At 49.5% G+C, this 24,650-nt stretch overlaps 1 protein-coding gene across 1 annotated transcript in view; it reads right to left on the bottom strand.

Moving 5' to 3' along the window:
• LOC144605046 (dynein axonemal heavy chain 3-like) overlaps window positions 1-24,650 on the bottom strand; it is a 345,711-nt gene that overhangs the window by 206,976 nt on the left and 114,085 nt on the right. The window contains exons 25-29 of the mRNA XM_078420087.1: window positions 17,497-17,649; window positions 10,456-10,597; window positions 5,211-5,409; window positions 850-958; window positions 67-186 (exon numbers count right to left, since the gene is read on the bottom strand). Coding sequence (XP_078276213.1) covers window positions 67-186; window positions 850-958; window positions 5,211-5,409; window positions 10,456-10,597; window positions 17,497-17,649 — 723 coding nt within the window. The remainder of the gene's footprint in view (window positions 1-66; window positions 187-849; window positions 959-5,210; window positions 5,410-10,455; window positions 10,598-17,496; window positions 17,650-24,650) is intronic.

Below are 24,650 nucleotides of genomic sequence, written 5' to 3'. Positions count from 1 at the left end.
TCTTGCACAACATTATTCACGTTATTCCCGTCATCCTGTATCTGTATTAGTGTTTTCATTAATTACCTCCAACTCGATGCGATTAAATTCATCAAAGCAAACCCAAGCGCCGCACTGTGCAAGACCTTTGAAGAACTTCCCCATCGCCTTGTAGTCCAGCCCGTCAGAGCAGTTAAACACCACGCACTGTGAAAGAGTGGAGAACAGTCCTTGTGAAGCATAAAGTCACACACACATGGTAAACGTATTCGTTATTAGTCACATCAAGAGCCACATCGGGTGGTACAACAGGAGAGTTGCTGCCTCACAACACCAGAGACCCGGGTTCCATCCTGACTACGGGTGCTACCTGTACGGAGTTTGTACCTTCTCCCCGTGACCTGCGTGGGTTTTCTCTGCCTGCTCCGGTTTACTCCCGCACTCCAAAGACGTTTGTAGGTTAATTAGCTTCGGTAAGAATTGTAACTTGTCACTAGTGTGTGCAGGGTAGTGTTAGTGTGTGGGGATCGCTGGTCGGTGCAGACTCAGTGGGCTGAAGGGCCTATTTGCACGCTGTATCTCTAAACTAAACTAAACTAGCCACTCATGGCCCTCAAACACTGGCTTAATCCTCTCAGATAGACACAAAAAGCTGGAGTAACTCAGCGGGTCAGGCTTGGAGAGAAGGAATGGGTGATGTTTTGGGTCGCAGGTCTTCTTCAGACTGAAAGAGGGTCTCGACCTGAAATGTTACCTATTCCCCTTGACCAGAGATGCTCTGTGACCCGCTGGGTTACTCCAGCTTTCTGTGTCTATCTTCGGTGAACACCAGCATCTGTGGTTCCTTCCCACACAACATATTCCTCCTACCTGCTTGGCCACTGCCTTTGCCAGGTCCTTGCAGGTTTCAGTTTTCCCAGTTCCTGCAGGTCCCTCCGGGGCTCCTCCCAGGTTCAGCTGCAGCGCTCCCATTAATGTCCTGCATGCAGAGCGATGGAACATGGTTAAGATGCAGAGCGATGGGACATGGTTAAGATGCAGAGCGATGGGACATGGTTAAGATGCAGTGATGGGACATGGTTAAGATGCAGAGCGATGGGACATGGTTAAGATGCAGAGTGATGGGACATGGTTAAGATGCAGAGTGATGGGACATGGTTAAGATGCAGAGCGATGGGACATGGTTAAGATGCAGAGTGATAGAACATGGTTAAGATGCAGAGCCATAGAACATGGTTACGATGCAGAGCGATGGGACATGGTTACGATGCACGAAAATCACAAACACAGCATCTTGTGTAATCCAGCATTTGCACTTCATTCTGGGAGAGTGTCTTCCCAGCTGTTATCAGGTAACTGAACCATCCTACCACAACCAGAGAGCAGTGCTGAACTACTATCTACCTCTTTGGTGACCCTCGGACTATCTTTGATCGGACTTTACTGGCTTTACCTTGCACTGAGCGTTATTCCCTTATCATGTACACTGTAGACGGCTCGATTGTAATCATGTATTGTCTTTCCGCTGACTGGTTAGCACGCAACAAAAGCTTTTCACTGTACCTCAGTACACGTGACAATAAACTAAACTGAACTAAACTAGACTTGCTACACAATAGAAATATGGTTTACTTTGTACAGGAGATTCCCAGACTCCCCGCCACCTCCACGCACAATCCTCACTTTACATTTAAGACAGGCACAAAAGTGCTGGAGTAACTCAGCGGGACAGGCAGCATCTCTGGGTGACGTTTTGGTTCAAAACCCTTCTCGAGACTGCGGGTCAGGGGAGAGGGAGAGATATGAAAAGGTACAGAACAACTCAGAGCCGGCACCGATGCCTTAGATTTAGTTTAGTTTAGAAGTACAGAGCGGAGACAGGCCCTTTGGCCCACTGAGTCCACACTGACCTGCGATCCCCACACACTAACACTATGCTACACACACTTGGGACAATTTACAGAAGCCAATTAACCTACATGCCATCATGCCTAACCTGAGGAAAGACGTTCTTGCCTTAGAGGGAGTACAGAGAAGGTTCACCAGATTAATCCCTGGGATGGCGGGACTTGTATATGAGGAAAGACTGGATAGACTGGGCTTGTACTCGCTGGAATTTAGAAGACTGAGGGGGGATCTTATAGAAACATATAAAATTCTTAAGGGGTTGGAGAGGCTAGATGTGGGAAAGATTGTTCCCGATGTTGGGGGAGTCCAGAACCAGAGGTCACAGCTTAAGGATACGGGGGAAGTCTTTTAGGACCGAGATGAGAAAACATTTCTTCACACAGAGAGTGGTGAGTCTGTGGAATTCTCTGCAACAGAAGGTAGTTGAGGCCAGTTCATTGGCTATATTTAAGAGGGAGTTAGATGTGGCCCGTTTTGCTAAAGGGATCAGGGGGTATGGAGAGAAGGCAGGTAGGTACAGGCTACTGAGCTGGATGATCAGCCATGATCATATTGAATGGCGGTGCAGGCTCGAAGGGCCGAATGGCCTACTCCTGCACCTATTTTCTATGTTTCTATGTCTTTTGGATATGGGAGGAAACTGGAGAACCCATAGAGTCATAGAGTGAAACAGTGTGGGAACAGGCCCTTTGGCCCTACTTGTTCACTAGGATTGCCAACTTCCTCACTTCCAAATAAGGGACAAGGTGACGTCACCGCCCCGCGCCCCACGTGACCGCACACAGCCAGCAGCCACGTATTCCCCCTCCACTAATGGCGGCTGCCCGGGCCGGGAGGCGGGTTGCTATGCAACCTCCGTTCGGCAGTGTCCGGGACTGCTGCGGCCCCTGGCCTACAGTGTCCGGGCCTACAGTGTCCGGGCCTACAGTGTCCGGGATTAATGCGGGACAAGGGCGGTCCCGTAAGGGACAAACCAATTTAGCCCAAAATACGGGATGTCCCTATTGGTAACCCTATTGCCCACACAGGCCAACATATTGTATCCCACTTAACTAGTCCCACCATTTGCCACTCTTTGCCTTCTGCCGCCCAGCCAAGCTGCTGTCCATGCCAGTATCTGCTCTTTGATACCGTGGGCTCTCATCTTCCTGAGCAGCCTCACATTATCAAAGGCTTTCTGAAAATCCTTGGACTGATATGATATTTGGACTGATACGAGGAGAGAAAAGGTTTTGAGGGTACAGAGTGGCACGGTGGCACAGCGGTAGAGTTGCTGCCTCACAGCGCCAGAGACCCGGGTTCCATCCTGACCACGGGTGCTGTCTGTACGGAGTTTGTACGTTCTCCCTGTGACCTGCGTGGGTTTTCTCCGGGAGCTCGTTTCCTCCCTCACTCCAAAGACGTATAGGTTAGTAGGTCAATTTGTCTTTGGCTGAAATTGTAAATTGGCCTTAGTGAGTAGGATAGTGTTAGTGTATGGGGAATGGGGAATGCTAGTCGGCATGGACATGATGGGACGATGGGACTGCTTCTGTGCATATCTCTAAACTAAACTAATAGGCCAAACACGGGCAAATGGGATGTTTAGATGGCGATTCTTGGTTGGTGTGGATGGGTTTGGCTGAGGGGCCTGTTTCCATGTGTTGTGACTCAACAAACCTTGGTGAAACATAGACCTTTGTGATATCTTTGAAAGCTCGTCTTAGTACCGAATCAAGGAAGATATTCAGCTTTGTTTCATGTGTGAGGAGGAACTGCAGATGCTGGTTAAACCGAAGACTGACACAAAAAGCAGGAGTAACTCAGCAGGTCAGGCAGCATCTCTGGAGAAAAGGAATAGGTGACTTTTTGGGTTGGGACCCTTCTTCAGACTGAGAGTCAGGGGAGAGGGGAATGAGAGATGTAGACGGTACTTAGGACAAATGAATGGAAGATACGTAGAAAGTAACGATGATCAAGGAAAGGAGGAGCCCACCATGGTCCATTGTTAGCTGTGGGGAAGATGATAACAAGTTATACAGACAGTGAAACTCAACAGAATGACTGTGGAACTACTATGACAACTAGGGTGGGGGAGGGGCGGAGAGAGAGGAGATGCAAGGGTTACTTGAAGTTACAGATATCAATGTTCATACCGCTGGGGTGTAAGCTGCCCAAGCAAAATATGAGGTGCCGTTCCTCCAATTTGCGCTGGGCCTCACTCTGACAGTGGAGGAGGCCCAGGACAGAAAGGTCAGTGTGGGAATGGGAGGGGGAGTTAAAGTGTTGAGCAACCGGGAGATCAGGTTAGTTAAGGCGGACTGAGCGACGGTGTTCAGAGAAACGATGGCCGAGCCTGCTCTTGGTCTCACCGATGTTTAGGAGTTCACACCTAGTACAGCAGATACAGTAGAGGAGGTTGACAGAAAGGTCATTATGGGAATGGGAGGGGGAATTAAAGTGTTTGGCAACCTGGAGATCAGGTAGGCTTAGGACTGAGTGGAGGTGTGCACTTGGTCTTGCCGATATATAGTCCACACCTGGAACAGCCGATACAGTAGATGAGCTTGACAGAAAGATCATTATGGGAATGCGAGGGGGAGTTAAAGTGTTTGGCAACCGGGATGTTATTCATGTTTATTATCATTTTTAAACAGAAGATTTAATGAAAAGTAATACAGATAATGAGAGGAGGGTTTAGGGAAGTGGCTCAGTGTGCGGTCTGCTCTAGTGGTGCCAACTATCTCACTCCCAAATACAGGACAAGGTGACGTCACCGCCCCGCGCCCCACGTGACCTCACCCAGCCAGCGGCCTCATGCCCCTGCTCCACCGATGGTGGCCGCCCGAGCCGGGAGGCGGGTTGCTACGCAACCTTCGTTAGGCGAAAGCACTCCGTTAGCCTACACTGTCCTGGCCGACAGCGGCCTGCAGGCCTAATCGGGGACAAGGGCGGTCCCGTACGGGACAAACCAATTTAGCCCAAAATACGGGATGTCCTGGCTAATACGGGACAGTTGGCGACCTGACCGCTGACACACGTGAGCACAGCGAGCTGCTGCTTACCTGTAGCACCTGTCGGTGTGAACACAGCGAGCTGCTGCTTACCTGTAGCACCTGTCGGTGAGTGGCGTGTGAGCACAGCGAGCTGCTGCTTACCTGTAGCACCTGTCGGTGTGAGCATAGCGAGCTGCTGCTTACCTGTAGCACCTGTCGGTGTGAACACAGCGAGCTGCTGCTTACCTGTAGCACCTGTCGGTGAGTGGCGTGTGAGCACAGCGAGCTGCTGCTTACCTGTAGCACCTGTCGGTGAGTGGCGTGTGAGCACAGCGAGCTGCTGCTTACCTGTAGCACCTGTCGGTGAGTGGCGTGATGACCAGCCTCCCAGTGTTCCCTAGGTATTCGTAGCCGTAAGGCACTGTGGTCGTGATCATCCTCACCACTATCTTCTTCTCTTCCCAATAGTAACGGAGCTGAGCGATCCAATTAAAGTCGGTGGTGCTGATGATCCCGAGGTCGTTCAGCTTTGCCACCACATCACGGGCTGGCACGGGGAATGGAAATGCCTTGTTCAATCTCAACAGTGTTTATTGCAGATGTCCCAGACAGAACACAACTATGACATTCTGCAGCACACAGAATATGCAAACACAGCACACTGCAATGTAATAACCGAGAAAAAATGCCTAGTGTGTGTGTGTAGGTGTGCGCGCACATATACATACACATACATATATGCATGTGTGTAATTGTGTGTGCATGTATACTCTGGATGCTTTCAAGCATTCTCTGGATGCTTTCAAGAGAGAGCTAGATAGAGCTCTTAAAGATAGCGGAGTCAGGGGATATGGGGAGAAGGCAGGAACGGGGTACTGATTGTGAATGATCAGCCATGATCACATTGAATGGTGGTGCTGGCTCGAAGGGCCGAATGGCCTACTCCTGCACCTATTGTCTATTGTACACATATATATACATAAACACACACATATATATATAGACGTATACGTCTGCACTTTGTGTATATATCTACGTTTATGTGTCCATATGTGTGTGTGTGTATGTGTATATATGTGTGTGTGTATATGTGTGTATATACAGTACATGTGCATACATATATACATGCATATACATATATGTACATACACACATACATACACATAAAAGCAATACTAGTGTAAAAAGACAAACCCAATGCCCTCAACTCTGACGTTCAGAGCTTATTTGAGGTTGTGGTGTTTAATAGCCTGATGGCTGTAGGGAAGAAGCTGTTCCTGAACCTGGACGTTACAGTTTTCAGTCTCCTGGACCTTCTTCCCGAAGGCAGGGGTGGGATGAGAGCGTGGCCAGGGTGGTGTGGGTCTCTGATGATGCTGGCTGCCTTGTTGAGGTCAGAAGCCGTGATGGACTGGGCATTGTTCACCACTTTGTCCAGTTGTCTTTGCTCCTGGTCATTCAACTTGCTGAACCAGGATGCATGACTGCATGTACTGACGACACTCACAATTGCCTGGTACCCAACGGCCACTCAGCTGCACTCAGGCAGGTCTCACCTGCTCGAGGACGTGCCCAGCGTTCCCAGAAAGATGTGTCTTAGCCCTTTACTCATATCCCGATACACAAATGTCTGTGCAGCCAAATTCAGTTCTAACTCCGTTTACAACTTGTAGTTTAGTTTAGTTTAGAGATACAGCGCGGAAACAGGCCCTTTGGCCCACCGAGTCTGTGCCGACCAGCGATTCCCATACACTAGCCTAACCTACACACACTAGGGACAATTTACAGAAGCCAACTAACCTACAAACCTGCACATCTTTGGAATGTGGATGTCAGGAGTTATGAGGTAAGGCAGAAGAATTGGGTTGAGTGGGAAATATAGATCAGCCATGACTGAACGGCAGAGTAGATGATGCCTGGCGCCGTGACTCGTAGTTGGCCAGCTTGGCCAGGCCCAGGAGCAACCCAACCAGGACATCCTCGGCCCTACCCTCTCCCCTACCCACAGGGTGTCCACAGATGAGGGTGGTGGGTGAGAAGTGCAGCCAGAAGGCAAGGAGCAGCCCCTTTAGACATTGGAACAGGGGCTGCAACCTCACACACTCCATGTACACGTGGTACACAGACTCACACACTCCATGTACACGTGGTACACAGACTCACACACTCCATGTACACGTGGTACACAGACTCACACACTCCATGTACACGTGGTACACAGACTCACACACTCCATGTACACGTGATACCCGTGAGGGGGTGAGGGGAGAACGATGGACAACAGGGGGGCAGGGGGTGAGCCACTGGGGACCCGGCGTGGAGGAACCGCTGGGGGGGGGGGGGTCAGGGGACAAAATGAGGAGCAGCGTGCTTTGTAACTTGTCAGTGCCGTAGGTGGCCGCTATTTGTATACATTGGGTGTGCAGCAAAGTATCTCACTGTGCCTCGTCACATGTGACATTAAAGTATTCTTGTCAGCATGGGCAAGTTGGGCTGAAGGACCCGTTTCTGTGCTGCCTGACTCGATGGCACTACTCAAAAGGACACATTTCATAATTGTTAAATACTTTCCAGTGCATAGAGCCTTTGTCTTCTTTTCTTTGTTCAAGATTTTGGGCGGCACGGTGGCGCCTCACAGCGCCAGAGACCCGGGTTCCATGCTGACTATGGGTGCTGACTGTACGGAGTTTGTACGTTCTCCCCGTGACCACGTGGGTTTTCTTAAAGAGGCTTGTATAACAGACCAACACACAAACCAACCTTCTTTCCATTGACTCCATCTACACCTCACGTTGCCTCGGCAAGGCCAGCAGCATCATCAAGGACCAGTCTTACCCTGGCCACTCCCTCTTCTCCCCTCTCCCATCGGGCAAGAGGTACAGAAGTGTGAAAACGCACACCTCCAGATTCAGGGACAGTTTCTTCCCAGTTACCAGGCAACTGAACCATCCTACCACAACCAGAGAGCAGTCCTGAGCTTCTATCTACCTTGTTGGAGACTCTCGGACTATCTTTGATTGTTCTTTACTGGACTTTATCTTGCACTAAATGTTATTCACGTTATTAGGTTTGTAGGTTAATTGGCGAGGTAAATGTAGAAATTGTCCCTCATGGGTGTAGGATAGTGTTATTGTGTGGGGATCGCTGGTCGGCGCGGACCCGGTGGGCCAAAGGGCCTGTTTCCGCGCTGTATCTCTAAACTAAAATTCCCTTTATCATGTATGTGTACATGGTGGATGGCTGGATTGTAATCATAGATTGTCTTTCTGCTGACTGGTTGATGGAATGGCAGAGTTGGCTTGATGGACGGTCTGCCCAATCCTAGAACGTATGAACTTGTAAGGGCGAGGGACGCAGGCTTAAAGTTTTGAGCAAAAGAGGTAAAGAGAAGAAAATAGGTTTTGCACAGCGAGCAGATCCTGCCTGTGAAAGATTGATGAGTGAGATTGAGAAGGCATGAGGATTGCAGTCTAGATGGGAATGCCTGCAGAGTCCATGGCCTCATGCTCATCCTCCACTGTGTGTTGATTTATATGCATGACCTAGACTATGAAAGCCGTAATATCTGAATGTTCAGTTGAGACATACCTGGGAATCATTGTGACCTGTGGAGAGGCCATTGGTAGGTTACAGCAAAGGTAGACACAGAATGCTGGAGTAACTCAGCGGGTCAGGCAACATCTCTGGAGAAAAGGAATGGGTGACGTTTCGGGTCGAGACCCCTCTTCTGACTGATGTCAGGGGAGAGGGTGGGACTTTGTCAGTCTGAAGAAGGGTCTCGACCCGAAACGTCACCCATTCCTACTCTCCAGAGATGCTGCCTGTCCCGCTGAGTTGCTCCAGCATTCTGTGTCTACCATAAATGACAGCAAGGTATAACCAGGCTGGTGCAATGGCCTGATGCACTGCCGGCGACATTTCATGTGGAGCAATATGAGGTGACGCATTCTGCTGGGAAGAATGAGGAGAGATGACAGAAAGTAAAGGACGGAGGGTCACAAAGTATGGAGTAAAAGGAATAGGTGACGTTTCGGGTTGAGACCCTTCTTCAGACTGAGAGTCAGGGGAAAAGGGGAATCGAGAGGCATGAAGAGGTACAAAGAACAAATGAAAGAAAGGTATGCAAAAGGACAAATCAAAGCCAGCACCGATGATCAGGAAAGGTGGAGCCCACAATGGTCCATTGTTGGCTGTGGAGAAGGTGGTAACGTGTGATACAGACAGTGAAACTGAGCAAGAGGACAGTGGTCACAAGGATGGAGAAACCCCACAGGGCAGGGTGAGAAAGCATTAATAATAACCACACAATTCAGAAACATAGAAAATAGGTGCAGGAGGAAATTTGGCCCTTTGAGCCAGCACCACCATTCATTGTGATCATGGCTGATCATCCACAATCATTAACCCGTGCCTGCCTTCTCCCCATATCCCTTGAGCATGCCTCGTGAGAGGAGGGACCACAGTGACAAGGACATGGAGATGGGAAGTCATGTTGCAGTTATACAAGATGTTGCTGTGACCGCATTTAGTACTGTGTTCAGTTCTGGGCACCATGTTATTGGAAAGATGTTGTTAAGCTGGAAATAGTGCAGAGAAGATCTAGAAACATAGAACCATAGAAAATAGGTGCAGGAGGAGGCCATTTGGCCCTTCGAGCCAGCACTGCCATTCATTGTGATCATGGCTGATCATCCACAATCAGTAACCCGTGCCTGCCTTCTTCCCATATCCCTCGATTCCACTAACCCCTAGAGCTCTATCTAACTCTCTTTTAAATTCATCCAGTAAATTGGCCTCCACTGCCCTCTGTGGCAGAGAATTCCACAAATTCACAACTCTCTGGGTGAAAAAGTTTTTCCTCACCTCAGTTTTAAATGGCCTCCCCTTTATTCTTAGACTGTGGCCCCTGGTTCTGGACGAAGATGTTGCCAGGATTAGAGGGTGTGAGCTACAGGGAGAGGTTGAGTAGGCTAGGTCTCTATTCCTTGGAGCGCAGGAGGAGGAGGGGTGATCTAATAGAAATGTACAAAATCATGAGAAGAATAGATCAGGTAGATGCACAGAGTCTCTTGCCCAGAGTAAGGGAATCGAGGACCATAGGTTTAAGGTGAAGGAGGAAAGATTTAAAAGGAACCTGAGGGGTAACATTTTCACACAAAAGGGTGATGGGTGTATGGAACAAGCTGCCAGAGGAGGTAGTTGAAGCAGGGACTATCCCAATGTTTAGGGAGCATTTACATCAGTAATTAGCAGCACAGCTCATTGAAGTCATAGAGTCATAAAGTGATACAATGTGGAAACAGGCCTTTTGGCCCAACTCGCCCACACCAGCGAACAATGTCCCAGCTACACTAGTCCCACCTGCCCGCATTTGGTCCATAACCCTCCAAACCTGTCCTGTCCATGTTCCCGTCCAAATGTTACTGAACATTTGCATGTGCAATGTGCTGTTAGTGGAGCAGTGTACTGGAAAGGGGAGCACTGTACTGGAAAGGGGAGCACTGATGGAGCCAGGGCTATGTCCATCAACCCCACTGAGGTGAGTGGTGTTGAGGCATTGGACGTAAATGAAGCAAAGGGAAGGTTGACCCACCGTGAACGTCGATGGTGATGAGAGCAGCCAGGGTTATTCTGGCCATCTTGGTCAGCTTGCCCCGCACCAGGGTGACGATGTCTTCAATCTGCTCATTGCTCTTGTCCAGGAGCTCCTTCAGCCCTTCCTGCTGGCTGATGGCCTGGAAGGAGAACAAGGCTGAGATAGGCTGGACCAAATGCGGGCAGAGTGGCCTCTGAGCCCTGACACTGGCTCCCTTCTTCCCCGTCAGACCTGTTGCTGCACAGACAGCCATCTAGAGCACGGGCGGCACGGTGGCGCAGCGGTAGAGTTGCTGCCTTACAGCGAATGCAGCGCCGGAGACTCAGGTTCGATCCTGACTACGGGTGCTGCACTGTAAGGAGTTTGTACGTTCTCCCCGTGACCTGCATGGGTTTTCTCCGAGATCTTCGGTTTCCTCCCACACTCCAAAGACGTACAGGTATGTAGGTTAATTGACTGGGTAAATGTAAAAATTGTCCCTAGTGTGTGTAGGATAGTGTTAATGTGCGGGGATCGCTGGGCGGTGCGGACTTGGTGAGCCGAAAAGGCCTGTTTCCGCGCTGTATCTGAAATATGAAAATAAAATAAAATATGAAATAGAGGCCATGAGCCTCGCACGGTCTTGGATGGAGCTGATCCCAAACCAGGCTGTGATGGATGCATCCTGAGAAAATGCTTTCTACCACTGTCCATTCACTTCAGCTTTGTCAACACACCTCCCAACATTTGATTTGACAAATTCAGAATTTTGATGTCCAAAATTCTGAATTTTACATCAAAATTCATAATATGAATATACGTAATACATATTTGTAATACAACTTTTCAGCAAAAAAGGTGTGCAAGCCAAATGTGCGTAGCGTTGCGATAAATTCATGTGTGAAAAACGACTATTATTTCCAACAGTCTGTAGTTCTTGGACTACATGTACAATGTCAGGCCTATCATGAGTATATTCTGCTATTTATACAAAGGTTATTGAACAGAAATACTTTTTACAACGAAAAAATTATTTTGTTTTGTTTTCTCTATTTTGCTTTTTCCTTACCCAAAATGTATGACTAAGTTATGAAGACATACTTGCTCCAGTGGTCTTCAACAGCAAATCACAACAGTCCATGTCATCCCCACCCCCCTCCCACCACCTCCCTTCCTCCACCCCCCTGACCCCCATTCGCCCCTCCCCTGCCCCTCCCCCGTACCCCATCCCCTCTCAACATCAACGGCCTCGCACTACGCAGCGAGGGGAGGCCAGCGGCGAGGCGAGTCGGGGCCAGCGGCGTGAGGCGAGCGGCGTGAGGCGAGCGGCAAGGCGGGGCGTGAGGTGAGGGGAGGCCAGCGGCGAGGTGAGTCGGGCCCAGCGGCGTGAGGCCAGCGGCGTGAGGCGAGGCTGGGCCAGCGGCGTGAGGCGAGCGGCAAGGCGGGGCGTGAGGTGAGGGGAGGCCAGCGGCGAGGTGAGTCGGGCCCAGCGGCGTGAGGCCAGCGGCGTGAGGCGAGGCTGGGCCAGCGGCGTGAGGCGAGCGGCAAGGCGGGGCGTGAGGCGAGGGGAGGCCAGCGGCGAGGCGAGTCGGGGCCAGCGGCACGAGGCGAGGCAAGGCCAGCGGCGTGAGGCGAGCGGCGAGGCGGGACAAGAGGCAGGGCGAGCGGCGAGGCATGTGTTTTGCGGAAAAATGTGAGGTAAAATAGGAATGGCGGAAATGAAATAAGAAAGCGGAAACTTTCCGGCAAATTCGGAAAGGTTGGGAGGGCTGTGTCAGGGTTCCCTGATGCTGGGCTTGGTTGAATGCTTTTAGTTTAGTTTAGAGACACTGCGCGGAAACAGGCCCTTTGGCCCACTGGGTCCGCGCCGACCTGCGATCCCCGCACACTAACACCATCCTACACACACTATGGACAATTTTTACATTTACCAAGCCAATTAGCCGACAAATCTGTACGTCTTTGGAGTGTGGGAGGAAACCGAAGATCTCGGAGAAAACCCACGCAGGTCACAGGGAGAACGTACAAACTCCGTACAGACAGCACCAGTAGTCAGGATTGGACCCGGGTCTCCGGCGCTGCATTCGCTGTCAGGCAGCAACTCTACCGCTGCGCCACCGTGACCGCCCTAAATGCTGCCGGGATGTCAAAGGCATTTGGCCTCCGCTCCTCTCTGTGGATCAGCAGTGGCAGTGATGAGATCTATTGAACGCATGCATCCAGGACCCTCAAACCAGGTGCCAGGTACCAGGGAGCAGGCGACTCACTGCCCTCTGCTGGCACTGTTGATAACTCTCACTGAAGACCAGGCATGGACTACACAAAGTGCTGGAGGAATTAGTGTACATAGATGACCACATCTACACCAAACCCAAACCTATCATCAGTAGACGAGGGCATTGGATTCAAACTGAGATGCCAGCTATCAAGGCAGATGTGTACAGCAACTCATTCTTCCCTCGCACAATTAAAGCATGGAATAGTCTTCACACTACTATAGTTACTCAACCAGACACAACTACATTGAAGGCAGCTCTTCTTCTCCAAGAAGCCCTTCTTGTTTAATTCCATACTCCGCCACCTCCAGTTTAAATTCCACTTGAAATATTTTGGAGGACCAAGATACTTTCCGCACTGCAAAGTGAACCAAACCAAACTAAACTCAAACCATCCAGTGGGTCTGGCAGCGTCGGGGGAGGAAATGGACAGGTGATATTTCCAGAAGACAGACACAAAAATGCTAGAGTAACTCAGCGGGTCAGGCAACATCACTGGACAGAAGGAATGGGTGACGTTTTGGGCCGAGACCCTTCTTCAGACTGAGAGACAGGGGAGAGGGAAACGAGAGATATAGATGGTGCAAATGAATGAAAGATATATAAAAAGCAACGATGATCAATGAAACGTAGAGCCCACAATGGTCCAATGTTGGCTGTGGGGAAGGTGATAACGAGTTACATAGTGAACAGGACGACTGTGAAACTAGTACGGTGACTAGGGTGGGGGAGGGGCGGAGAGAGAGGGGATGCAAGGGTTACTTGAAGGTGGAGAAATCAATGTCCATACCGCTGGGGTGTAAGCTGCCCAAGCGGAATATGAGGTGCTGTTCCTCCAATTTGCACTGGGCCTCACTCTGACAGTGGAGGAGGCCCAGGACAGAAAGCTCCAGATATTTCCAGAGATGATCTCCAGAGATGCTGCCTGACCCGCTGAGTTACTCCAGCACCTTGTGTCTCTCATCAGTGATATTTCTATTCGGCATCATTTGGGACTTTAGCAGCTTGACTAGAAACAGTGTCTGTCCATTTCCCCCCACAGATGCTGCCTGGCCCGCAGAGTAGCTCCAGTGCTTTGTATTTTGCTCATGGTTCGAACATCTTCAGTTTCTCCTGTCCCCAGAAATGTAGCAGATTGGAGAATTGTCCCGCTTTGTATGGCCATCGCTGGGAAATGTTCCACACTTACACCTCATAAGATCAGAAGTGATAGGAGCGGAATTAGGCCATTCGGCCCATCAAGTCTACTTCAACCATGGCTGATCTATCTTTCCCTCCAAACCTCATTCTCCTGCCTTCTCCCCATAACCCCACATCCGTACGAATCAAGAATCGATCTATCTCTGCCTTAAAAATATCTGCCGATTTGGCCTCCACAGCCTTCTGTGGAAAAGAATTCCACAGATTCACCACATTCTGACTAAAGAAATTCCTCCTCATCTCCTTCCTAAAAGAATGCCCTTTAATTCTGAGGCAATGACCTCTGGTCCTAGACTCTCCCACTAGTGGAAACATGCTCTCCACATCCACTCTCACTATTCTGTACATTTCAATGAGGTAGAAACTTAGAAAATAGATGCCGAAGAAGGCCATTCGGCCCTTCGAGCCAGAACCGCTATTCAATATGATCATGGCAGATCATCCAAAATCAGTATCAACATTCCTGCTTTTTCCCCAGATCCTTTGATTCCACTAGCCCTAAGAGCTAAATCGAACCCTCTCTTGAAAATATCCAGTGAATCGGCCTCCACTGCCATCTGTGGCAGAATTCCACAGATTCACAACTCTCTGGTTGAAATTTTTTTTCCTCATCTCAGTCCTAGATTGCCTACCCCTTATACTTAAACTGTGAGCCCTGAATCTGGACTCCCCCAACATCGGGAACATGCTTCCTGCATCTACCCTGTCCATTCCCTTAAGAATTTAATATGTTTATATAAGATCCCCTCTCATCCTTCTAAATTCCAGTGCATACAAGCCCAGTCGACCAATTCTTTCATCATATGTCAGTCCCGCCATCCCAGGAATTAACCTGGTGAACCTGCTGCACTCCCTCAATAGCAAGAATGTCCTTCAAATTAGGAGACAAAAACTGCACACAATACTCCAGGTGCGGTCTCACCAGGGCCCTGTACAACTGCAGTAGGACCTCCTTGCTGCTACCAACAAGCCATTAGCTTTCTTCACTGCCTGCTGTACCTGCACGCTCACTTTCAGTGACTGATGTACAAGGACAACCAGGTCTCACTGCACCTCCCCTTTTCCTAATTTGACACCATTCAGATAATAATCTGCCTTCCCTGTTCTTGCCACCAAAGTGGATAACCTTACATTCATGCACATTATACTACATCTGCCATGCCTCTGCCCACTCACCCAACCTATCTAAGTCACCCGGGATGTAAAGTCCAGCGGCCGAGCCGCAGCGGGCGATGTTAGGCCCCGCAGCCGAGCCGCACCCCGCGCCGTGAGGAAGAGAAAAGTTCCCCCCCCCCCCACCCACCCACACCACCACCCCCTCCCACACATACACAACCAAAAAAATATATATAAAAACCATCCCAACACCGACACACAACAAAAAAAAGACGGACAGACTGCTAGTCAGCCGCTAGGCAGCCGCTGCCGTTACAAACCTGCACGTCTTTGGAGTATGGGAGGAGACCGAAGATCTCGGAGAAAACCCACGCAGGTCACGGGGAGAACGTGCAAACTCCGTACAGAGAGCACCCGTAGTCGGGATCGAACCCGGGTCTCTGGCGCTGCATTCGCTGTAAGGCAGCAACTCTACCGCTGCGCCACCGTGACAGCTCTGTAAAGGACCCGTACCTTGGTGATGGGATGACTGGTGACATTCCTGTGGGAAGCAGCGATAGTTGGACCCCGGGATAGTGGAGGTTTAGTTCACTCCTGTCAGGCGGAGCCGGGAGATTGTAACAGACTGGGTTTGGAGTGAGTTTGTGCAGCGTTGTGTGTGCTCTAACTCTTGTACAGTGCACGGTTTGTGGTTGTGGGTCTGGGTTTGGCTTCACATTGTTACCTGTTCCCAGATACAGTGAGAAGCTCTGTTTTACCCAATCAAATCAGATAATAGTTCAGTTTAGGAAGGAACTGCAGATGCTGGTTTAAACCGAAGATAGACACAAGAAGCTGGAGTAACTCAGCGGGGTGGGCAGTATCTCTGGAGAGAAGGAATTGGTGACGTTTCGGGTCGAGAGTCTGAAGAAAGGTCTCGACCTGAAACGTCACCCATTCCTTCTCTCCAGAGATACTGCCTGTCCTGCTGAGTGACTCCAGCTTTGTGTGTCTATCAATAGTTTATTTTATTTTAGTTTAGAGATAAAACTGCACATAAATACCGCCAAGCCACAGTCAAGTAGAGCAAAGGGAAAGATACAGAATAGACTTCACAACATTGTAGCGCATCAGTTCCACAATGTCCGCAATGGGGTAGAGGGAAATCAGAGGGTGCCCTCAATTATGGAAGGAACGTTGAGAGACCTGATAACACAACACAGATAAAGGGCGCAGCGGTAGAGTTGCTACCTCACGGAGCCACAGACCCAGGTTCCATCCTGACTACATGGGCTGTCTGTACAGAGTTTGTACGTTCTCCCCTTGACCTACGTGGGTTTTCACCGGGATCTCCAGTTTCCTCCCACACTCCAAAGATGTACAGGTTGGTAGGTTAAATTGGCTTCGGTAAAATTGTAAATCGTCCCTTGTGTGTGTAGAAACATAGACATAGAAAATAGGTGCAGATGGAGGCCATTCAGCCCTTCGAACCAGCACCACCATTCATTGTGATCATGGCTGATCATCCACAATCAGTAACCTGTGCCCAACTTCTCCCCATATCCCTTGATTCCACTAGCCCCCAGAGCTCTGTCGAAACTCTCTCTTAAATTCATCCAGTGATTTCGCCTCCACTGCCCTCTGTGGCAGAGAATTCCACAAATTCACAACTCTCTGGGTGAAAATGTTCCTTCTCATCTCAGTTTTAAATGGCCTCCCCTTTATTCTAAGACTGTGGCCCCTGGTTCTGGACTCCCCCAACATTGGGAACATTTTTCCTGCATCTAGCTTGTCCAGTCCTTTTATAATTTTATATTTCTCTATAAGATCCCCTCTCATCCTTCATAACTCCAGTGAATACAAGCCTATTCTTTTCAATCTTTCCTCATATGACAGTCCCACCATCCCAGGAATCAATCTCGTGAACCTACGCTGCACTGCCTCAATTACAAGGATGCCCTTCCTCAAATTAGGAGACCAAAACTGTACACAATACTCCAGATGTGGTCTGACCAGGGCCCTATACAACTGCAGAAGAACCTCTTTACTCCTATGCTCTAATCCTCTCGTTATGAAGGCCAACATGCCATTAGCTTTCTTCATGCCTGCTGTACCTGCACGCCAACTTTCAGTGACTGGTATACAAGGACACCCAGGTCTCGCTGCACTTCCCCCATACCTAACCTGACTCCCATTGAGATAATAATCTGCCTCCTTGTTTAGGATAGTGTTAATGTACTCAGTGGGCCGAAGGGCCTGTTTCCACGCAGTATCTCCAAACTAAATTAAACAGAAGGGAAGAAGTTGTTCCTGAAAGTGTACCGTTGTGTTTCACTTTAGTTTACTGTCACGTGTCCCGAAGTGAAAAGCTTTTTGTTGGGTGCTAACCAGTCAGCAGAAAGACAATCCATATTACAACCGAGCCGTCCACAGTGTGCGAATACACGAGGGCCAGGGGTGATTTGTCCATGTGTACGTCCTCACCCACCTGTGAGACGGCTGCAGTCCAGTACACGATGCTACAGGACAGGACGATCTGGCCGGGCCAGCTCAGCACCCACTCCTCTCGCCAAGCCTCGGGGTATGCAGCAATGGCCTGCAGCATCACCTTGCCCAGCGACCACTTCATCACCTCCTCAACCTGCGGAGGAAAGGAATGATGTGAGCACAAGTGCCAGGCACTGATGAATTCCTCAGGTGGGTCTGGAGGATTCAATCTGGAGGTTGGAGATATAGAGACATAGAGTGATACAGCATGGAAACTGGCCCAACTCGCCCACACCGGCCAACATGTCCCAGCTACACTAGTCCCACCTGCCTGCTCTTGGCCCATATCCCTCCAAACCTGTCCTATCCATGTACCTGTCTAAATGTTTCTTAAACGTTGAGATAGTCCCAGCCTCAACTACCTCCTCTGGCAGCTCGTTCCATACACACACCGATCTTTGTGTGAAAAAGTTACCCCTCGAATTCCTATTAAATCTTTTCCCCCTCACCTTAAACATATGTCCTCTGGTCCTCAATTCCCCTGCTCTGGGCAAGAGACTCTGTGCATCTACCCGATCTATTCCTCTCATGATTTTGTACACCTCTATAAGATCACCCCTCATCCTCCTGCGCTCCAAGGAATAGAGACCCAGCCTACTCAACCTCTCCCTATAGCTCACACCCTCTAGTCCTGGCAACATCCTCGTAAATCTTCTCTGTACCCTTTCCAACTTGATAACATCTTTCCTATAACATGGTGCCCAGAACTGAACACAATACTCTAAATGTGGCCTCACCAACGTCTTATACAACTGCAACATGACCTCCCAACTTCTATACTCAATACTCGGACTGATGAAGGCCAATGTGCCAAAAGCCTTTTTGACCACCTTATCTACCTGTGAATCGATCTTCAAGGCACCATGCACCTGTACTCCTAGATCCCTCTGCTCTACAACACTACCCAGAGGCCTACCATTCATTGTGTAGGTTCTGCCCATGTTAGACTGCTTAGGACGGTACAAAGAATAGGATGACTGAAGCTTTATCACTGCCATGTCTATCTTCTACCCATTTCTACCTTCTACCCACAGATTTCTAACCATCTACTACACAGGACTCCTCTGCGTAACAGGTAAGTCCACCACAGATAGACACAAAAAGCTGGAGTTACTCAGCGGGACAGGTAGCATCTGTAGAGAAAAGGAATAAGTGACGTTTTGGGTCGAGACCCTTCTTCATATTGAAAGACTGGGCAGGTTGGTAATGTTTCCCTGAAGTGAATGAAGCTGAAGGCTGACCTGATAGAGGCTCATAACATTTTGAAGCGTATTGATACTGACTAAACAGGCTTTTTCTCAGTGTCTAAAAATAGAGGTACAGGTTTAAGGTGAGAGTGGGTACAGGAATAATGTGTACGATGGATACCAGCCTCCCCTTGATCCATCTTTACAAAAACAACATCCACATCTGGATCAGGACCTCTGAAGAAGGGTCTTCACTCGCATCTGACACATTTTGTCAACCCCACTGTGAAATCTCCTCAAGGTTTGCCTACTTCGAAGACACTATCCTCCTCTGTCAGCCGAGAGGTCAACAACCCTCTCTGGCCACTGCCCGTCATTCATCCTGCTCTCCCACTACAACTCCCCCTCTGGCCACTGCCCGTCATTCATCCTGCTCTCCCACTACAACCCCCCCTCTGGGCACTGCCTGCCATTCCTCCTGCTCTCCCACTACAACCCCCCCTCTGGCAACTGCCTGCCATTCCTCCTGCTCTCCCACTACAACCCCCCCTCTGGCCACTGCCTGCCATTCCTCCTGCTCTCCCACTACAACCCCCCCTCTGGCCACTGCCCGTCATTCCTCCTGCTCTCCCACTACAACCCCCCCTCTGGGCACTGCCTGCCATTCCTCCTGCTCTCCCACTACAACCCCCTCTGGCCACTGCCTGCCATTCCTCCTGCTCTCCCACTACCTTTTTGCAAATCTTTCATTCATTTGTTTAAATCTATTTCACCGTCTATATCTCTCATTTCCCTTTCCCCTGACTCTCAGTCTGAAGAAGGGTCTCGACCTGAAACGTCACTCATTCTTTCTCTCCAGAGATGCTGAGTTACACCAGTACTTTGTGTCTATCTTCGGTGTAAACCAGCATCTGCAGTTCCTTCCTACACCAGCAAGACTACCTGTTGACTGGTATTAACGTAGACTGCTCACTCTCATCGTACTGTCTGTGAAAACACAACACTCTATGGTTCACGACCGGCAATGTGGAATGGAAAGATGGAGATTTACGAGGATGTTGCCAGGACGGGGGGGGGGGGGGTGAGCTATGGGGAGAGGTTGAGTAGGCTGGAACCCTATTCCTTAGAGCGCAGGAGAATAAGGGCTGATCTCCAAGGTTGAATTGAATTGAATTGAATAAGTTTTTTGGCCAAGTATGTACACATACAAGGAATGTGCCTTGGTGCTCCGCTCACAAGTAACAACATGAACAATCAAGAATAAAGCATAAAACATTAAAACATTAAGACTACAACATTACAGCTTAAACATGTGGGTGAAATAAACCAGAGCAAAAAGAGACTACAGACTTTGGTTATTGAGCAGAGCTGCTACTCGTGGGGAAAAAAGCTGTTTTTATGTCTGGCTGTGGCTGCTTTGACAGTCCGGAGTCGCTTTCCAGAGGGAAGTGCTTCGAAGAGTTTGTGGCCAGGGTGAGAGGGGTCAGAGATGATCTTGCCCGCTTGCTTCCTGGCCCTTGCAGTGTACAGTTCATCAATGGGGGGAAGGTTGCAGCCAACAACCTTCTCAGCTGTGCGAACGATCCGTTGCAGCCTCCGGATGTCGTGCTTGGTGGCTGAGCCAAACCAGACCATGATGGAGAAGGTGAGGACGGACTCAATGATAGCAGTATAGAATTGGACCATCATTGCCTGTGGCAGATTGTGTTTCCTCAGCTGCCGTAGGAAGTACATCCTCTGTTGGGCCTTTTTGACTGTGGAGTCAATGGTGGCCCCCTCATTTAAGGTCCCTGGAGATGATGGTTCCAAGGAACTTAAATGACTCCACAGATGTGACTGTGTTGTTGTTGATGGTGAGTGGGGGGAGGGGAGGGAGAGCTCTCCTAAAGTCTACTTTAGTAGTTTAGTTCAAGCTCAAGGTCAGTTTATTGTCTCGCTGTACAAAATCATGAGGAATAGAACGGGTAGACGCATAGAGTCTCTTGCCCAGAGTAGGGGAATCGAGGACCAGAGGACATAGGTTCAAGGTGAAGGGGGAAAAGATTTAATAGGAATCTGAGGGGTAACCTTTTTACACAGAGGATGGTGGGTGTATGGAACAAGCCCCCAGAGGTGGTATTTGAGGCAGGAGCTGTCCAGTCCACTGCCACTATTTCCTTCACTGTTTCTGAATAAAATCTCGTAATTATATTTTCATTAAAAGTGGCAGGTTTCTGAGCTGGCTCAGTGTGATCAATAACTACAAGATTCATGTACTTGGGCTGCTGCATGCAGAAAGCCATCTGTACTCGATTTTAGTTTTCAAAAGATAATTGAACTTTTTTAATAAGTGGTAAGGAATTTTAATGTGCCAAAGATCTGCAGTGGGTCTGGCTCTCTCCAGCTGTTTGTGTGAAAGCGGATTCATGCATGCTGCACCGAAGATGGGCGAGACACAAGAGACTGACTGCAGATGCTGCCACTTTGAGCAAAGCACAAAGGGCTAGAGGAACTCACTGACCAGGCAGCAGAGTCATAGAGTGATACCACGCGGAAACACGCCCTTCGGCCCAACTTGCCCACACCGACCAACATGTCCCATCTACACCAGTCCCACCTGCCTGCTTTTGACCCATATCCTTCTAAACCTTTCCTATCCATGTACATGTTTAAATGTTTCTTAAATGTTGCAATAGTACCTGCCTCAACTACATCTGGCAGCTTGTTCCATACACCCACCACACTCTGTGTGAAAAAGTTACCCCTCAGGATCCTATTAAATCTTTCCCTTTCACCTTAAACCTCTGTCCTCCAGTCCTCGATTCCCCTACTCTGGGCAAGAGACCCTGTGCATCTACCCAATCTATTACTCTCATGATGTTATACAACTCTATAAGATCTCCCCTCATCCTACTGTGCTCCATGGAATAGAGACCCAGCCTACACAACCTCTCCCGACAGCTCACACCCTCGAGTCCTGGCAACATCCTCGTGAATCTTCTCCATACCCTTTCAAGCTTTGACAATATGTTTCCTGTAACATGGTGCCCAGAACTGAACACAATATTCTAAATTCGGTCTTACCAACGTCTTATCAACTGCAAAACGACCTCTCAACTTCTTTCCTCAATGCTCTGACTGGAATTTAGAAGGATAAGAGGGGATCTTATCGAAACGTATAAGATTATTAAAGGGTTGGACACGTTAGAGGCAGGAAACATGTTCCCAATGTTGGGGGAGTCCAGAACCAGGGGCCACAGTTTAAGAATAAGGGGTAGGCCATTTGGAACGGAGATGAGGAAAAACCTTTTCAGTCAGAGAGTTGTGAATCTGTGGAATTCTCTGCCTCAGAAGGCAGTGGAGGCCAATTCTCTGAATGCATTCAAGAGAGAGCTAGATAGAGCTCTTAAAGATAGCGTAATCTAGGGATATGGGGAGAAGACAGGAACGGGGTACTGATTGAGAATGATCAGCCATGATCACATTGAATGGCGGTGCTGGCTCGAAGGGCCGAATGGCCTCCTCCTGCACCTATTGTCTATTGACTGATGAAAGCTATCAGTGGAGGGAGTGGACAGATAATGTTTCAGGTCAGGATCCTTCTTCAGACTGATATGAGTTGGGGGGGGAGGGGGGAGAAAGTTGGGAAAGATGGGGGGAACAAAGTCAGATATCTGTCTGTCAGTCTGTAGAAGGGTTCCGACCCAAAACGTCACCTATTCCTTTTCTCCAGAGATGCTGGCTGACCCGCTGAGTTACTCCAGCATTTTGTGTCCACATTCAACCATTCTCTGTGTAAAAAAACATGACTGTCCTATCCACTTTAAATCTACTTCTTCTCATCCTAATCCTAAACCCTCTTGTTTGTGCATTGCCCCATCGTGGGTGAAAGAAGTTGACTATCAGCTCCACCATTTGATGTGTTTTCATTAGGTCATCCCTTACAGGGATGTAATGCTGAGGCTCTACAAGGCGCTGGTCAGGCCACATTTTGAACATTGACTTCTCTAACTTTAGATAGTTCCTCTGTCCCTCCCTTTCCCCTCCCCCTGTGGATGTGGAGAGGATGTTTCCACTAGTGGGAGAGTCTAGGATCAGAGGTCACAGCCTCAGAATTAAAGGGCGTTCTTTTAGGAAAGAGATGAGGAGGAATTTCTTTAGTCAAAGGGTGGTGAGTCTGTGGAACTCATTGCCACAGACGGCTGTGGAGGCCAAGTCAATGTATATTTTTAAAGTGGAGATTGACAGATTCTGGATTAGTACGGGTGTTAGGGGTTATGGGGAGAAGGCGGGAGAATGGGGTTGAGAGGGAGAGATCAGCCACGATTGAATGGCAGAGTAGACTTGATGGGCCGAATGGCCTAATTCTACTCCGCGAACCTATGAACATGAATTAATACCTAATCCTTTCTAATCGGGGCAGCTTTCTGGTAAACGCTGCTGCAGGCACGCCACAGCTTGCACAGCCCACCTGTAATGGGGTGGCCAGAACGCACACAATACTCCAAACGCAACCTAACTGCAGGTTAGGGCAAGACAAGGGCAAGCTTGTTGAAGGGATGAGTGTGAATCGCTGGGAAAGCAACAGTTCCGGTGTGTGTGTGTGGGGTGTGTGTGTGTGTGGTGTGTGGGGTGTGTGTGTGTGTGTGTGTGTGTGGTGTGTGTGTGTGTGTGGGGGGTGTGTGTGTGTGGGGGGGGTGTGTGTGTGCTGGGTGTGTGTGTGTGCTGGGTGTGTGTGTGGGGTGTGTGTGTGTGGTGTGTGGGGTGTGTGTGTGTGTGTGTGTGGGGTGTGTGTGTGTGTGTGTGTGGGGGGGGTGTGTGTGTGTGTGTGGTGTGTGTGTGTGTGTGTGTGTGGTGTGTGTGTGTGTGGGGAGTGTGTGTGTGGGGTATGTGTGTGAGTGTGTGGGGTGTGTGTGTGTGTGTGTGTGTGGGGTGTGTGTGTGTGGGGAGTGTGTGTGTGGGGTGTGTGTGTGTGTGTGTGGGGTGTGTGTGTGTGTGTGTGTGTGTGTGTGTGTGTGTGGGGTGTGTGTGTGTGGGATGTGTGTGTGTGTGTGTGTGTGTGGGGTGTGTGTGTGTGTGTGTGTGGGGTGTGTGTGTGTGTGTGTGTATGGGGTGTGTGTGTGTGTGTGTGTGTGTGTGTGTGTGTGTGTGTGTATGGGGTGTGTGTGTGTGTGTGTGTGTGTGTGTGTGTGTGTATGGGGTGTGTGTGTGTGTGTGTGTGTGTGTGTGTATGGGGTGTGTGTGTGTGTGTGTGTGTGTGTGTGTGTATGGGGTTTGTGTGTGTGTGACACATTGACACGGTAACGTCTCCACGTGTCAGCACCCAGGTTGTTGCTCTTCCTGCTGTTGATGATCACAAACAACTGATACACACTCAACCCTGTAACCAGACACAGGGCAGGAGGGTGACCACGTCCCGGCATTCCCATGTCCCGGTATTCCCACGTCCTTGTATTCCCACGTCCTGGTATTCCCAGTCCCAGTATTCCCACGTCCTGGTATTACCAGTCCCAGTATTCCCACAGTCCCGGTATTCCCAGTCCCAGTATTCCCACAGTCCCAGTATTCCCAGTCCCAGTATTCCCACAGTCCCGGTATTCCCAGTCCCAGTATTCCCACAGTCCCAGTATTCCCAGTCCCAGTATTCCCACAGTCCCGGTATTCCCACATCCCAGTATTCCCACAGTCCCGGTATTCCCAGTCCCAGTATTCCCACGGTCCCAGTATTCCCAGTCCCAGTATTCCCACGTCCTGGTATTCCCAGTCCCAGTATTCCCACAGTCCCGGTATTCCCACAGTCCCGGTATTCCCACAGTCCCGGCATTCCCAGTCCCAGTATTCCCACGGTCATTTTCATATGATTGGAGCAGAATTAGGCCATTGGGCCCATCAAGTCTACTCCATCATTCAATCATGGCTGATCTATTTC

Source organism: Rhinoraja longicauda, chromosome 23 (genome assembly GCF_053455715.1).
Source record: "Rhinoraja longicauda isolate Sanriku21f chromosome 23, sRhiLon1.1, whole genome shotgun sequence".
Classification (NCBI taxonomy): Eukaryota; Metazoa; Chordata; class Chondrichthyes; order Rajiformes; family Arhynchobatidae; genus Rhinoraja; species Rhinoraja longicauda.
Note: the sequence above shows the minus strand (reverse complement) of the source record. Positions and strands in the feature narration are given on the sequence as shown.